Here is an 18,204-nt window from a genome sequence, read left to right on the forward strand (position 1 = left end):
TCACCTCACTACCATGTCTCCACTGAATGAATCCTCCCTTGCTCTCACCATCAGTGGCCTTAATAAGGAAGCCTCTCTCTCTCCCTTCCATTTCCCACCAGCCCCAAGAATGGGAGAAAAGCCTCTCAGTCAGCTTGAGCTTCCTGGCACAGAATTAGTCATGTTTCTCAGTAGTCAGGGCATAATAACTGGCCTTAATTGTTTTATATCTTGTAAGATCTACTGCTTGGGAAAAAAAAAAAAAAAAAAGAGAGAGACAGATAACCTTAAGTAGCAGAATTAGAGAAACCTCTTTCAGCTATCTTCTGACGTTGCAGCCTGTCTTCACGAAACCACACTGCATTTCATTATGTCTTCCAGAGTTTCTTTTTGGTGTTATGTAGAAAACTCTGGGAAGTTTTAAAAGGTTTAGGTATGCTTAAAATATACCCTAATATTTTTAAAAATGCAGAAGGAAAGAACCATTACAAAAGTGGGAGGAAAAAATTTAGGAATAATTTGAAAAATAATCTATAAAAAAAGATAGCTGTTTCCCACTACTGAAAATATTTCAACATTTTCTTCCAACCTAAGAAAATAAGTTCATTTATCAACATTTTTCACAGAGTCAGAAGTTCTGAATGTTCTATACAGAAATACTGAAACATTTCACTTGAAACATCTGAAATATTTGAAATACTGAAACATCTCACATTTTGAATTCTTAGTCTCAAAAAAATGACTCCTAGTTCAAAATGTTACATCTTCACCTGCTGCTTTGAAATGCACGTATTTGGGATTTAAAAAAAGCTGATATTTTAGGCATGCTTGATCTTCCTCAACGATTATAGAATATAAAGATGCCAAATTAGCTTTTGTCACAACCTCTACATAGATAAATGAGAGGCAGGCATCGGTAGTAAAATAAATGCCATCAGGATCAATTTTATATAATACTTATATATATGTACATGTATGCACACACATATACACACTATTATTTCCATACATCTTAACAAGGACCCTATGAAAAACAATACATTAAAAGACAGAATTAAATGCATAATTTAGGCCATAACCTTTGAAACCACAGACATACCCTTTTGTTGTGTGTGTGTGTGCAGTGACCGAGACTATGCAATGGAATATAACTAAAATACAGGCATTCACAGATCCAAGCAAAATCAAATAGCAGCAGGAGGATTTTTTTTGACTACCTGTATCAGTAATGTGTTGTCATTAGAAAAACTTATAAAAATAGTATGCTTTCTTGTTTCAGTTTTAGTATATATTCTCCGATATTTAAGAGCATAAGGCTTAGTACATAGCTCTTTCATTTAATGTACAATATAATCCCTTTCTTAAAATAATAAAAATTCATCTTAATCGCAGTGAAATTTTTGCCCTTACTGCTTCTGTTATGGCTGTTACAGCACGTACTGTCCTCATTAGCTTAAATATTAAGCCTCACTGGCTTAAATATTTATTTTTCTCTCTAGTTTACACTCTGATACATCTATAAATGGTAACCACATCCTCTTACCCTTTGCTTTGCTGTACTACATAGGTTGCACACTTCTTAATATAATCTCATAAACAGGCTCTTCATTCTAATGCTCCTTCTGTTGATTCAGTTAAATCAATCTTTCTTGAATGTGGATGCTGAGATTAGAAAAGTTGAGATCACATCAAGGTCTTATATAATAACATTAATTCTTTCCTGAAAACATTTCATTTCCTACTTCGAACTATTCTGATTGCAGTATTATGATGGTGGCTTATTGCTATCTTGAGGACAATGATACAGTATTACCAATGAAACTGAACTAGGAGATGTTTATTTAATACTTTGCTCTACATTTCTTTGTTTGCCTATGGAGCACAGACGTATGTCACATTTGGTGTTAAACTGGTTTAAATTGAACTATCACTTTCCTTCAAAGCAGCTGTTATCAGTTAAACTAGTCAATCCAGATGCAACTTTAGAAAGAAGTTCTTTTAAAAATGCAAATGGATTTATTATTTTCCAAACCAGACTCTTGGCGAATTACACTTACAGACCTTTACCAACTTTGCTTATTATTGCTTCTATTTTGTAACACACCTAAATATATTACAGCAAACATCTCTCCCCTGTAACTTGACAGAGCTTGGACCTTCCAGTAAAGCAGCTACTATGAAGGGACCCCAATTTAGTAATATGAGTGCCCCAGTATTTCTTACACTTGCTGTAATTTATGTCTATGATCACGAGTAACTTGCTGATGAACTTTTTTCAGCTATAATGTTTGGGCCCTAATATACTCGCCTGTTATAATGCCAGAAGACTATGGATTGGTGTATCTCTAAGATCAGAAAAACCTTCCTATTGATAAAATAAAGACTGCTACAGTATTCATATTTGGTTTGAGAGTATCCATGTATTCACATGTATCACAGACAAAAAACTCAGGTAAGAGAACTACAACAAGAACACAGATGATCCGTACTACACAGTATTTCTTTATTATAATATTTCTCCATATTTTAGCCCTTACAATGGGGTTTGTTGCACAGGAAAGTACATGCATAAATCACCAGCAATGGAATCTTTCTTTCCAATAACTATGTTTCCTTAGTAACCAGGTGCAAAGGGGAGCTTTAGGATGAAGTGCATTTTTCCTAAACTTAAAACAAAACTAACTATAACGGAAGATATATGTGGGCAACTGCACAGCCACCAGGAACAAGGTATTGAAACAAATTAGTCAATATATGGAAAATGAGAACCAGAAACTATGACATAATTATTTCCATGCAATAGCAATGCTTTTTTAGAGTTCTCACTGCGCTAATGCTTTTTCATAGTATTCTGATAGGAAAAGTTAAAGTTTTTACTAACAAGACTTCTTACCTTTCTGCAATTTTTGAATACTGTCAGAGAAGGTAAGTATTCATTACATGCTATCTTACCACCGTCTAATCCAACAGTCCACCTACTTCTGTTAGTTTCTACTAGGTAAACACCTTTCAATTTTACTGATCATGAAAGATGTGATGGCTAAAATAACTACTAATTTACTTAGGCAGAAGATGCAAAGGAAATGATCTATTAGAGCTTTGCCACAGTATTTCAATTCTGTAGACTTGAGCAAAGAGTCCTAATTCCAGTTATTTTTTACAACATTTAGCTTGCTTGTGTCTAGCAAAGATATATATCAAACTGATTTTCTCCCACTGAATCATACCACTTTCAAGCAGGCACTCATTTCCAGAAGTTAAAAACCTGTTTTTACATTCCATGATATTAGAAGTCATCTTCAGTTCTTAATTTTGAGACCAGCAGTGTCTGACACTTCACTACACAGTGAAGAGGAAATTTGCAATTGACTGTCTGAAGATGTCTTCTTCCCGTGTTGACCATCCTTTCCCACTCTTAACAGTAACATTAATTTGAGACCCAGATGGTGACTAGAAGCAGCAAATCCACCAACAGAAGACAAACTGCAGGGACTACCTTTCACCTAAGAGCAATGACTCTAACCATTAATCACAAAAATGCCCAGAGTACAGGTCGGTAAGCATATTAAATTTTATTATTCAAGTATGATTTAAAGATGCTCATAGTGAGAACTGAAGAACTCTCCTAACCTTACAATCACAGTTGGTTTCTGTATTACAGATATCCAAGTTTATGTCCCCTGTGAAAAGTAGAAGAGAATGTCTTTTGCTGTTAAGCTTAATATTATTTCTGCCAGTAACTCCCAAGAGATACATTCTACAGAAAAAAAAAGAGAAATCCTTGAGTCCAGTGCACTGCCAGAGACTAGAGCTAGAATAACCATGTTACTTTTGAGTCCTGAACTAAAGATCTTTTCTATCTTTAGCAACCAGGACAGCAATACATATTTGAATATATCAATTCACCTGAAATGTATATAGATGAAGTGAGATAAAACAAATTTATTAAAGCTACTTTAGGAAACTCTATAGATTCTAGTCAGAGCTTAACTGCCTAGACATACATAACTTTGTATTAGGTCTAGACTAGTTGTTGGACAAATCAATTTTTAAAAAAAAGCTGGTCGGAATTCATATACATACCCTTTGCTTCTCAGGGTCGACATATCGAATGCCAAAATAGTCTTTTTCCAGCAAGCTGTAATAGTTGCAGATGTGATCTATGAGAAACTGACCTTTTGTTTCTCTCTGAAAAAGAGAAAGAATTGATACATTACTCTGAATATCCTGAACTTGATGGTTATCAGCTTTAAAGAATCTAATCAAAGGAACAAAGGAAAAACCATATGGATTTCTTTGGTTTTGGTTATTCAGATGAGGACAACATTTGTTTTCTCTAAAAATGCAGCAAATAAAACATACTCCTCAGGGATCAATAAACTCCCTACACCTGCACAAACTGATTTCTGAAAAGAATACAATAAATTCTGCCTCTGGAATACCCATACTACTCTAATAGCTGCACATTTAATAACATTTAGTGTATTACCATTAACCATATTTCCACCTGATGTGATACTTACAAAACAAAAAGCCATTTCAACACAACTTCAATACTATGTATGATTTTTGGTTCATAAGCAGCTTGGCAGTGGCTACTATTACTGCATCTTTGTGAAGTGCCTACAGCAAGAGACCTGATCCCTAGTTCCTACACAGTACTGCAGTGCAAGGAAGAAATGCCCAAATTAATGATAAAAAAGGCATTTTCATCCCTGCATCATCACAACAGCCTGAAGGAAGCATGCTCCACACACCATATTTATTTAATGACTTTATTCTTTATTTCTGCTTTCTTGAATTTTAGCACTGTTTCATCTCTCTCTAATCTCATGCCAGGGAACTTTCACGGACTCTCCCATTCCTTACGATCTAAGTGACTTGATTTTTTTATATTATTACGAGCTGTGGTTTGGGCCAACGTTGTCCGCCTAGGACTGAAGATTCTAAACAGGCAAAGATGCTTGGTTATGCTGCAGTGTCAGCCTCTGAGTTTTTTCCCTGCTCTCCTTCTACCTAAGCCCTGAAGTAGATTGCTCTGCTGTGGAACCTGTATGAGCTGCTTCATGAGCCTCTACTCTTTGCTGCAAAGAAACAATTCGAGCAATATCCTAGTGTCTACAGAACAGAAGTTACACAGGGTATACAAATGTACTGAGCAATATTTAAATGTTCCTCCAAATTGTTCCCTTAACAATAAATATTTTGCTGCATTTAAGATGGTAACAATTTAAGCTATGCATAGCATGGCTACACAGCTATTTTGACTTGTTGACTGTAGGATATATAAGGCCTTATCCATCCCATGATATTTCCACAATGTGTTTGCCTGTTATTACCGGTATTGAATGACGTTACTAAAAAAAAAATTCTATTTTGGTAAAAGTAACTTAATAGATACATACACAATGTTACTACCTATCAGGAGGTACCAAAAGGCTTTTAACCTACCTAACATCTGGACAATGTCAGGTAATTCATACGTAGAAAGAAATACTTCATGTGGTACAGAGTATCTTAAGTCTGAATTTGGAATAGACAGTATGTTATAAAAACATGATGGGCAATACTTGTTTGGATTATTTTCTGCAGATAACATCAACAGATATTTTCAAAATTTCTCTAACAATGTTCCACTTTCTCTTGAGCTTTAGCAATCTAAGGATCTGTGTCTCCTCCCGCATTCCTTGATATACTTATCATAGTATAAAAGCATGCATTACATTCAAAGCTTATTCTTATTTGCAAAAGAATATGGATAAATTAAATTAGGAACTGCCAGTCATCCACAAGAGAGCACAAGAATGGATTTGGGTCACAGAATAATGAATATAAAAATTTGCCTGGAACTTCAGACAGTTACCATATAGCTTTCCAATTAAATGAATCATTTTCTTTTTTTTTTTAAGAGACATAGCAATCAAGTACTTCGTGGCAATTCACAATTATATATGCATATGTATGTTTCCAGTCAGCACTTTGTCAGAACATGACAAAAAAGGCATCACTAAGAGTATACTATTTGAAACTCTGCTGAAAAACATGAGCAGCAGACAACTGAAATCTGAGAGCAAAATCCAGGTCCAATTTCTAAAAGGTTACAGGCTCTGAAAATTATGCTGTGATTTCACACAGCAATCATCAAGTATTCTCAAGTAAAGATGAAGAACAACAGTCACAAAAGTGTTCAAACAGAAGAGCCATAATGCCCTGGACTGTAGTCAACACTTGTTTTTAATGATAAAGGAAAAAGTTTAAAATATGGCACTTTATTTTTTTTTTCAGGACACTCAAATGCAATATCTGGTTATCTTAACTCTGATATATTTTCCTTCAGAGTTCCGTAACCCACAATTTATGAAAACATTTTTTTTTAATGGCCTTTAAATAAGTCCTGTAATGTAGCTCTTTCACATGCGAAAGCTTTTGGAGATTCTGTAAATAGCTGAAGGAACAGCTACCTGACATATTTAGAAAAATACAAGACTGATGTACTTTTTTTTTTAGGCCATACTTAAACATCTGATGTTAGTACTACCAAAAAACACAACAAACCCCTACACGTAAACACAATAAACCCCCACAACAGAAAAAAAATGCCATGTAAATAAAAGAAGCACTGAACACAATCAAGGTCAGCTTACAAACACCTGTGAAAAATTGTTTATGATAGATCAAGAGGGTTCTTTCTACTGAAACAAACCATGAAAACAAAGGACACTCTCCCCTCCGACATACTCAGATCATATATGAGGTCCTCCAGTGACTGACTCGCAGGAGAACCCTGCCACATTTTTCCTCCTCACCTCTATGAGCCAGGTAAGACATTGCAAAGATACATTTTTATTCCCAAGCACTATTGTTAGGATTTCCATTCCTGCAATTTTGCATATTTATGATCAAGTAATCCACTTCCTTGTAAAAAGTAATTTAAATTCCTAGTTTCCGTGTGCAATTTAATAAACAACAGAGAAATTTTCCTATCCTCTCAAATTAATTCATTTCTGACAGTAAAAAACAAGTCCACAAAAGAGTCGTTACTTGTTCTACAATTCTGAAAGCCAGAAGACAAGCAGAAAAAACCTATAATAGATGTTTGGGATTTTACATTCAATTAAAGACTTCTCAACTCACATTTGTTTCACCATAAAGTTCTGGGTCTGTTTATTTGAATGCTGTCACTGGCAAAAGCCAGATTTGCAAGCAGATCAACACAACACTTCGGCTGTTATCTAACCACTGAAGTCCTGCCAGCTGTGCTCCTGTCGGTCGGGAAGCCACTAATACTGCTAAGAAGCACTGCACAGTTATAAACACGGCATTTATTTGTACAGGGGATTTCAATCCCCATTCCACAACGGTCTTTGCACAAGAGAACAGTTCCAGTAAGCTGTATGTCAAGTTACTCACATAATCAGAGATGTGTTTGCAAGATTAATACAACTCTACTCTAAAAGTGAATCGAAAGGACAATAGGAAAAAAAAAAAAGTTAAGATAAACGGAAAGTCCAGTCTCTCAGGCAAGGCTGGAAAAACATCTGGTTTTGTATGTGTATTTTAATTAGAGTTTTTATTTTAAAATGTGACAGATCTAAAAAAAAATGAACATAACACTTGAATTAAGTAATAATAACAAAATGAAAGCAGATCTGGAAAACAGACAAAACAAGAAGTCAGCCATGAGACAGGAACACAATTCAGAAAGCAGCTTTTTGTAATGTTAATTGACAATTGAAATAGCAAAATATTACAATCGCAAAAATATCAAAAATGCAGCAAGATTTACAGAGCCAAACTGCTCTCTCAAGAGACACTTCTCAAATTTCCAGCTCCTGTCTGGCCAGGGGTCCAGGTGATAAAACTCTATTTCTTCTGGGCTTCTCGCAAAAGAACTACCTTGAATGCCAGCAGGAGCAGATCCTCCACCTTGCTGCCGGCCGCTCAGCAGTTCCGCATCGGGGCCTGCTCTCACGCACAGAAACGTGGCTGCAAAGGGACATCCAGGAACAATTGTGGGTCCATTTGTGTGCTGGGACTGTGGTCATGTGTCTGCTCACATTTCCAGTGGCACGGCAGCAAAGCTCACTAGGCAGCGCCGGCAGACTAGGACACACGTTATGAGAAGAAGTTTAAAACTTAACCTCTTGGAGATGAATAGAGACATTTGAGGGTGCAGAAAGAGAAGCCATTGCCTGAGATTCCCAGTATTTTCTAAAAAAAAAATTAAGTCCTGTCCTGAAAACAAAAGCAAAGAATTAGGATGCAACTACTGAAAGCAGTGAGGTGGAAAAAGTTGAGCTTGGATCTGGCGATTGTCAACACTCATCCTGACTCACTCCAGGGCCCTGGGCAAATTTCTTACGCTCTTAGGATTTATGAATTCACTGAGATTACAAATGACAGTAACTGCTCACATGATGGATACACTGACAACTTCTTTGCCTTTATTGCTCTGCCCTTTGCCCGATAAGTATTTTTTCTGTAGAATTTTTGCAAGTGCTCGATATCACATAATGCCCTTGAAAATAGAAAAAGCAATTAAAAATGGGATGGTTGTTATTATTTAATTAAAATTCTGTGACCCATCAGTAGCATTTCCTTAGTGTTCATAATCAGCACTTTGCAATATTTTAAATTACTTGAAGGTAGGCTGGAAAAGTATTATTCAATATTTCACTGGAAAAAAAATGGCAACAGTAAGAAGGGCGAGATATAATTATTATTTCCTTTGAAATCTGTGAATTAAAAAACACATTTCTGGCTGATCAAACCTAACTGGAACTGGCACATTTTATTCTAGAAGCAAATTATTTATAATAAATGTGGGTTTTTTCCTTTTACAATGAGGAAATAATTGCATTGCTACAAATTTGGAACAAAGAAGGTGGGAGAAATTAATGTGTTAGAGTGTTAGTCCTTTAATTTAAAATAAACAAACAAACACACCCACCCACACAATTATATTACAGTAAAGCAATTGCTATTCACTTAATAGAAGAGTCCTCTTCCATACACTATCTAACATGAATCATTTCTTGCAGATGACATACTTATATAGAATTATTTAAACATCTACCTGTAATTTGTATCAACAATTCCTAACAATTAAATGGAGAAGATTATTTATATTTAATCTGTGGGTATTAATATTTGCTTATGTATAAATCTACTCATCTCACTATGCAACATTATGAAATTATCTTTTGAAAAAAGATTTTACCTGCATATGTCCAGATCTTTCTAAACACATCCATCACTGAGCACTCCTCTAATACATCTGATCTAACAAAATAAAGGACATGTTCTCACTCTCACAAGTTTTTAGTGTGCATAATTGAAACAAAACACTAGCACTGTGTTACACTGTGTAAAATGCAGGTGCAAGCCCACAGCCCATCCACACATAGATGCCATTGGAGTGAAACTGATCAGCCTATGCAGAGAAGATGCAAAGGCTCAGGAAAGCCAAAGAACAAGAGGCACAAATACAGGAAAATACTCCCCAAACGAAGACAGTGGCAATCCTACCCAACATGATAATATCCTAACATAAATTACAACATGGAATTCTACCAGAGCAAGATGTATACTTGCCCTTATCATCTCATTTCCTGAATAAAACTCATGGAAGATGCATCTAATTCCTAATAAGTCCTCTAATAAGATAAACAATCAAATTACGTGTTTCCCTGAGTTGTAGGGCTTTCAGCAGCTCATTTTAATCCAGACCTTCCCAGCTGCTTTTTTTGGAGAGAAGCAGACTGATGTGATGATACTGACTCACTCAGAACTATGGGAAGTAATCTTCAGATCCGAGTGATCGTATTTTTATCCTCACTTGAAGCTGCAAATACTTTCAAGAAACAGAAAAATGTGAATGAACAAATGAACATATTAGTGAGTCCTGCCCTTTATACTTCTTAGGGAATTTAACCGTCACCAGTGACACCTTTGCACCCTCCCACCCCCCCTAGAATACATCATATCATCTGACATGTAAGCTACATTTAGAGTATACCAGAGCACTCCATCTTCAACATGAGCAACTCATCTTTATTTAGAGATTACACAAGCACGGAAGAATAAACACTTTGGCCAAAGCTCTGACTTCAACCGCCACCTGGTTACTATGGTTTCTGGATAGGTGCTGTATGGCCACGAAATAGAGCTCGAGCCGTAAGTCTGCATAATTGAATATTTGTTTTTCTAAAATAACTTTTATAATATTTTACTGCAAAGAAAAAAATACTGTTAACATAAACCATAATGCATTTAAACTGCAGAGTTTTATGTTTTATCTTTCCCAGAGTTGAGTGATAAAGCCATATTTCTCCCTAGGAATAACTGAAATGATGAGCTTAAAGGAAAACTGCAGTGTGGTTACTCTAAAATGAAATAGCTCAAGAGAGAAATTTCATGGCCTATTTGGGAAAAAAAAAAAAAAACACAGTTTTAACCTTACAAACTTCCTGATGGACTTAGATTAGCAGAAAGCCAGAAATGAATAACAGAGACAACACATGACAATTTTCCACTTATAATGGATACTACCCCATTTCTAGAACTAAGTTACTAAATCAAATTGGGTCCTTAAGAACACAATTTATAAGAATGATATCACTGTCTCAAATTCCTGAGCCCTTAATTAATTATCATTTTAGCCCCAATGCTGTATTTTAATTAATAGAATTAAATTTTAAAAAATCTCTTCCTACTCTTCCTTTTAAGAATTATATTAGCACATCTCAAAGGTAAAGGAGAATACAGAGAATAAGGAAAAAAATGCCTATATCAAGAAGAAAAAATAAGAGGAGGGCAATGTCAAGGTTGAATATATGAAGTCTTAAAGGAAACAGTAGGGCTAGATCTCCACTGCACAGAAAATTTACCCTGCAGTGTATGCTGTAGTGAGCTCAGAAATGCATTTCTCAAAGTTGGTTTCTCTGGCCTGCTGCTCAGCTGAGAAATGGGGGGCGGGTCATGTAAGGTTACTTATTTTGTTTTAGTCGTACACTGATGATTTTCAAAAGTCAAACAGCTTTGTTCAGACAACAGCATATTCTTGCCCTCTACAGAACTAAAGGCTATTGTAGGCTGATTTTGATTAAATAATAAAAGTGAACGGGAAAAATGAAATAACTATGCTATAGAAATATTCCGCGGTGTCAGTCCATTCACTGAAAACTACCATCAGTACCTAATCATATGGGAAGGGAAGGTCCTATTCTACTGATTATAGCATAAAATATGAACAGTGGGAGTGAACAGAGATAACAGAAGAGATAATGTGCTTTCACACAATCAGCTCTCGACCCTGGTGCTCTTCAGCCAGTAAATTACTCTGACCCAGGAATAAATTATAAATGATAAAAGGAAGTATTTATAATTCACATACTGCAGTTCTCAAAAGTCACTACCAGCCAGGAAGGCACTGAACAAACCACAAATGCAATATTGTCTTACAGAGTTCCGCATCACTTTCTGTCCCTCTGTGCATGGGTGATACTTGGCCATTTAGATTTTATGTCCCTGAAGTGCCAGCCTCGCGGAAGACTTACAGCATTAACTGCTCACTTCTGGTAACAACTTACATTAGCGAGTATTCATGATGCTATCTGAGGCACTATCGATTTTTTAAAAGGAACTGAGTGCTTTTGTCAACAAGTCTTCCTATCATTTTATTTAATTATTTCCACCATTGTTCTGCAGGGCTAAGTCACCCTTCCCTCTCACTCGTGAATGTTCAACATCTACACTAACTCAGAAGATACAGCTAGCACACCCCAACACACAGACTAATATTCTAAGCCTAGCAAAGCAGATGACAGGTTTCAAGGAGTTCAGGTCCTACCTACATAGCAATCCAAAAGCCAGATGAAGGTTTTGACAAAATTACCTGTTGTCCTGACGTGCAACCCAGGTGCTTGTTGGTAGTGACCAACAGCCCTCCGCTAGCCCTGTCCAACACTGAATCTCCTTAGTGTGTTTACTAGCTCCAGAAAAATGAGGTCTCCCATATATTATCTTCCAATACATTTTTTAATTGTGGCATTTCTAAGGGATGTGCAGCACCGTGCACTTTTTATGCAAAAAGACAAAGGGTGGGAAAGAAAACAAAATTCATATTTCTGACAAAACAAGACCTTTCCCGGAGAAGAAGCAGAGCAGAGAACCAGCACTGGGACATAGTTAAGCTGCTCACAGAAAAAAGCAGCCAAGCTGGTGAGGTGCAAGGACGCCCCTTGCAGCAGCATTTCCAGGCTCAGCTGAAGGTCCCCAAACCACACAGTGATGTGGGACATGCAGGAACAGCCACGTGGCTGGGCAGGGGAGAGGCAGAGACATGTGGACACAGGAGAGGAAAGCAAGTCTGCCCAGCAGGTCCGCAGTGCAGGGGAGCTGCTGCTGCAGCAACAGGCAGTTGGGCTGCCCTCATGAGCACCACTACCTTGCCTGGTCCCTCATTCCCCACAAGACTGGGCATCCGCTTCTATCCCCCTCCTCTGCTGTCCTCAGGAGCTGCACACACATCTTGGTGTGCACAACGCAGCCTCCATGTGTGCTGGGTGGGAGGGAAGCAGAAAATAAGGAGGGTCACAGAACATAATGCTTAGAGAGCAGGGAAAGACGCTGGGTTAATCCCAACTGAAAGGCTATTAAAGTTGCATGGGGCTAAGAGCTTACATAAAGAAGAGAATATATCATGAGATAATAATGGATCAAATTCCCATAATACGTGGTTTAATCCAGAGTCATAAGCTCAGCTGCATAGTCAGTGGCTTGGCAGCATCAACTCTGAAACACCCTGAATCGCCGCCTGAAGTGCTGCAAATCAGAGGAAAAGGCTCCTGGTAGACAAGCCCCTCAATCACGGTGACAAACACAACAGCTCCTGGTGATCCATCCGAAAGTGTAACACACTAATCACATGTGAGAAAGACCTAGATAAAAAACTTTTAGCAAGCTGAGGAAGCCTCACCATGCTATGCACTTGACGTGCCCAGTAGCCACATCAAAGAATCACATCGAAGGCTTCATAGCATCCTGTAAAGGATATCTGAAAAGATTTTATGCATTGGAACAGGTAAGTATGTGCAAATACTTCTAACAGCTTTTGGTGATTTAGAATACATCAGCACTTTATCTTTCAAATACTTATCTTGCTCACCAGTCCCAGGTAAATAACTCAGTTTTTGGAAGACACAATCGAGTCTTTATTAATATTGCATTATGTGTTCATACTTTTCCTATGTAGCTTGTAACTTTTTAAGATTCATGTGCACTCATTTCTCCTACAAAGTGATTTACTAGTTTAAGGTCTTTGGGTATCAATTCAGTTGAAAGAAAATTTTAACATGAAAATTATTCCTAAACAAACTACTTAGTTAATATTTTACAAATACACATATATAAGTATATATTCCTAGACGAATAATGATATAAGAAAGTTTCATTGCAAAGGAAAAACAAACTATTAAATTTACAAGACCAATCTTTAGAAAAACAAATTCAAATTCAATGTTGGATTAACAGTGGTGAAGAAATAAGTTCTTCAACATGAGCTCCTTGGACAAAGTGCCCACATCAATGCACTTCAACAGCATTTAATAAAATCCAGATGCAGTAATCAAAGGAGGAGCTTATTCTCCAGGCCATACGAGCTTCTGTCTCCACACCAACGTATCCAGTTTGCAAACTATAGCAGGGGGCTTGAATAGAAATTGCATTTTTTACTTTTTCAGAGGCCATTTAGTCCTTTAGTCCTTGAAAGTCACACCAATTGCCTCATTAGGAATGGTATCAAACAGAAAACACATTTTTGATATAGTCAGAACGCAAACTCCTCTTACATTTGTACTTATAGCTTCCTAAAACTACAACGATGGAAAATATTTTGTGATTCTTTTGAGAACAATTAGATATAATCCATGTTAAAATAAATTTAAAAAAATTAAAAATCTTTTTTCAAGATTTAAACAAATGTTTTATTTTGTGTCTTTGTGGTGGTACTTTAAAACAAAAATAAAGGGAGAGAAGGATTCCATAAGCTTGTTTTGTTAACTGTTGTTGCAAAGAGATGATTAATAAATCAATACATTTTACGGGTTTAATTCTTTGTCCTTTATTAGATTTCACTTTTCTTCTTTACTCTGTCAGATGCATCTCCACGTTTCTGTTCTGTGCCCAGATTTCCTGTTCCCATTAACTCAGCAGAATAACAGAGAGATGACTAGCCTATCTTTTTACTATTTCAGTAACTATTCTGTTTTTTAAATATCTAAGTAATGATACACTATTAATATGCACCCGCTTGGACTATACTGGAAACTCATGACACCTGATTCTCCATGGCAGTTATTTTCTTGTATGATCTCCAGATTCTAAATAAATCCCGGGATAGTGGAGACATTTCCTGTATCTTGTAATTAAGAAGCCAAAGTCCTGCATCACGTACCGAACAATATTTCATAGCACAGCTACTCTTCCCCCAGCACAAGCACTGACCCCACAGAAACACTGTGTAGGTCTATACAGGGCGCAATTTACTATATCTGATATTTCTAAGATTTTAGGTTTGCTAAAGCCAAAAAAACCCAACACTAACCATCCACGGGAGACGACATTTAACAAAAGCATCAGCGTCACACAGGATAAGGTAGCTCTCCATTGACTACGGATGTTGAGGATCTTTATAACACTCACTGGTTTCCCTGAGCTATCCAGAAGCTTATGACAAACGAGCACATGCAGAGGAAGCTTACTACACTTTATATTTTTATACTATTTAGAGTAAAAGCAGTTTCACAACATAAGTCAACAAGAAAACTGATCAACTTTACAAAAGAGTGACCAACTTAAAAGTATTATCTCAATTACCTCAAGTCAAAAACCTAAGGAAGCTTTCTCTCCTGTTCCCTTTCCTCTCTCCCCAACTCTGCCCTATGTTTTAAAATATTTATGCTGAACCTCTTCTAATTTTGGAGCAGACTACATAAGGCTACATTTTTTCCTTCTCTTCACCTAGATTAACTACAGCTGTTACAGGTTTATTTAAAAAAGAGTCTCTGAAGAAAGAACTAGAGCCAGCATAGTGCTGACGTGCATATTATAACAAGCAGAGCTCTGACAGCTTCGTACTTCTTCCAAAACTGCCTGCACAACCTCAGGATGCAATTATTATATAATGATCTTCCCTTTCAAAGCTGGTAAAGTTATATAAATGAGCAAATGACACTGAAGAAGAAAACGTACCTTTGTCTTTCAGCATAAAAATATTTTTTTTTTCTCTGTCTTTTCTTGTGGGGTGGGGGGAGAAGGAGAGAGTATTTCTGTTTCTGCCTGACACATAAGAGAGAAAGGGAGCTTCAGGAATTAAAGTGACAAACAACCAAGCATAGGAACAAGCAGAGAATACACAGGATTTTCAGCATCCTTGTGCTTCCCATTCAGTAAACAGAAACAATCTTTGCCCCTGACCACCAGCACTATCAAAAGCATTAAGCAGAAAGAAGGCAGAAAAGCAGGGAAAGAGTTGACCAGCAAGTCTCTCTGCAGCTTTGCCTTTGCTCTCACAGTATAGAACAGAAAATCAAAGTGAACAAGGTTTAGTTTGGGAGCTCCAAGCACTTGACCATCATGTAGCCTGAATTATAGGCAAGGCACAAGTGGTTAGGAGCTCACAACCGTCAAAAAGAAACGAACTGCTGAAGGACACAGTTTCACCATGTCAATAAAAAGTTTCAGTAACTAAATATAAATATTTATACAAATGACTGCCCATGTAAACAATAGCCTCACTTGCATATGTAACTGCAGTATGTACACATCTTAGAGTGTAACAAATTTTATTTTGAAATATTAATTTGAAGATCCTAAATAGTAATGGATCATAGTTTAAATCTGTAGAATACAATCATGTGCTTGCAGCATGTTCTTGATTCAGCTAATAAAAGCCTTTATCTGGCCTACAATACATCATTGACATCACTCACTTTTTTATGCATATGGATACACAAACACACACACAGGCTTTTTATAAATGTAGATGAAAGATGTCAAATGAAAAGGATCAAAGGATTTTAAAAACAGGAGATGATTACATCATCTCAACTGTCTGTATAGTTTGGAACATACAGTTTTATCTAGCCTCATATTATGCAGTTTGATCCTTTGTCAAGCCCAACAACTACATCTACTTATGGCGTATCTTACCTGAGGCACTCGATCTTGATTTAAAGCCTTCAAAAAGACATGGAAAATCTATAGATTCTGTTGTTGGTATATTCTACTGCATAAGAAATTTTAAAATCAAACGTGGAAATATCATGCTTCATTTAAAACGTCAGCATAGCACCTATGCATACTATAATTCTCTGTGAACATTTTAACTAAATATTCTAAAATATACACATCTCTCTCTCTCTTTCACAATCTCCTTTCATCAAAATGATCTAAAGAAGGACCACGATATTTTTGACAGGATTCAAAAACCATTATTAAAAAAATATAGGCTGTCATATTTGATAATATCAATTTTATCATGGACCAGAACACATCGTCTAATTTGGAGCACAATCTTTCCTAAAAGTTTTGAAATACAGTCTTATCTGTATCGTACTTAGTCTCTGAAAGAGCTATAAAGCAGCCAAATTCAAGAATCCTATTGGGTGAAACCTTTTTTGACCAGCCAGACCTAAATCTGTAAAAATACATCCGATTTTAATTCAATCTTCTGTCTTGCTTTTCTAGCATCAACTTTTAAAACAGTGATGTGTAAACCAGCCCAAGGGTTTCTGATATTTTGAATAGCTGTGAAGTTTAAATAAACATCCTAAAAAAAAAAAAAAGGCATAAACAGAACAAAAAGCAATCAAATACAAGGAAAATCCCATACAAAAATAATTTCAGTTACAGAATTTATGCTGAAAGTTGCTGACTTGCAGTTTTTATAATCGCGCCCCGAGTAGCCGGATGCCTGTGCATCTCGGGCAAAGCCAGGCTTTGTTTGAGAACAGCTCTCAAGTGCGGTGTGTTTTCAGCTCCTTGCTCCAATAGCAGCTTGGCTGTCTGGATTTAGGGCATTCCCTGTGTCCAAAAACATACTCTGTGCTGGCTTCCACTGAACTAAAACACAGCGATGCTGCAGCCCCATCTGCCCTTCACCAGAAGGCCTCTCCTATAGCTGACGTGGAGATAGCACTGAGCAGGGAATAAGCGCACAGATATCCCTTGGCCTTGGAAGCACCCAATCCCAAAGAGCTGGTGACAGACCAGTGAAACAGGAATCAGATGGGCACCCTGCCCTTGGCAGGCAGATGGGCAGCGCAGTCGCCCAGGGCTCACGGGGAGCCGACGTCAGAACCCAGCTGTGCGATGGTCGCGTCTCCCTTCCGGCTCACGGCTTCTTTCTGCTGTTGCCCTACACTGGGAGGAAAGCAAATAAGGACCTTCTCTCTGGGTAGACAGCATCAGATGGAAATCCTAGGAGCTGCATGCCCAACGCTTGAGCTGAATTTTTGTTTGCAAAATTCTCTTAAAAAAAAACATCTATGGAGGAAACAAATACAGACTCTGACCATAGCAGGATGAAAATGCCATCCATTTAAGTATATTTTACTATGTTTTACCCCATTGTAGGCTTTTCATCGGTTTTAATTAGAATGTCCCCACTTAATTTCTTCTATCCTCATCTGCTATGCTATGGATTCTGTAGAAGAGTTTTGAAATAACTGGAAAACTACAACATAAGGTTTCTGCCACCTCTGTGAAACATTACCAAATGACTACATCAACAAGCTCAGACAGATTAAAAATCTGTATAGCTTTTCCTGTTTCTTTCTCCAGCCATCAAAATAAAAATCACTGATATTGCAAGTGGTACAATAGGAGTAAGTCCCAACCATTCAACACATGACAATCATTCTATCCTTGTCTACAACATCTATTGGCTGTTGTACATCACACAGAGGTAGGAACATACCCATAGACAGTAGGTGACATAATATTGCCATAGACAGTAGTCCATATTATTGCTTTAAAATTGTTGTGATATTTGATCCACTCTTTAGCTGCCATAAATTTCGTAAGAAAGTAATTGGACTTAAAAAAACAAAGCCAAGGAAAAGTGAGCCCTAAGCTCGGAAAGAAATCCAAAGGACCTGAAGGCAAAAAAAAAAAAAAAAAAAAAAAAAAAAAAAAAGGCAGACTACATTTTGTAAATACAGT

The 18,204-nt window shown here is 36.9% G+C and overlaps 1 protein-coding gene across 1 annotated transcript in view; it reads right to left on the reverse strand.

Moving 5' to 3' along the window:
• The window catches only part of FRMD3 (FERM domain containing 3), a 125,047-nt gene that overhangs the window by 68,710 nt on the left and 38,133 nt on the right, over positions 1-18,204 (reverse strand). Inside the window, exon 2 of the mRNA XM_088524517.1 lies at positions 4,063-4,167. Coding sequence (XP_088380643.1) covers positions 4,063-4,167 — 105 coding nt within the window. The remainder of the gene's footprint in view (positions 1-4,062; positions 4,168-18,204) is intronic.

The sequence above is a fragment of the Tinamus guttatus genome, unplaced genomic scaffold (genome assembly GCF_059628265.1).
Source record: "Tinamus guttatus ecotype Peru unplaced genomic scaffold, ASM5962826v1 Tinamus_guttatus_pri_ptg000021l, whole genome shotgun sequence".
In the NCBI taxonomy this organism is placed as follows: domain Eukaryota; kingdom Metazoa; phylum Chordata; class Aves; order Tinamiformes; family Tinamidae; genus Tinamus; species Tinamus guttatus.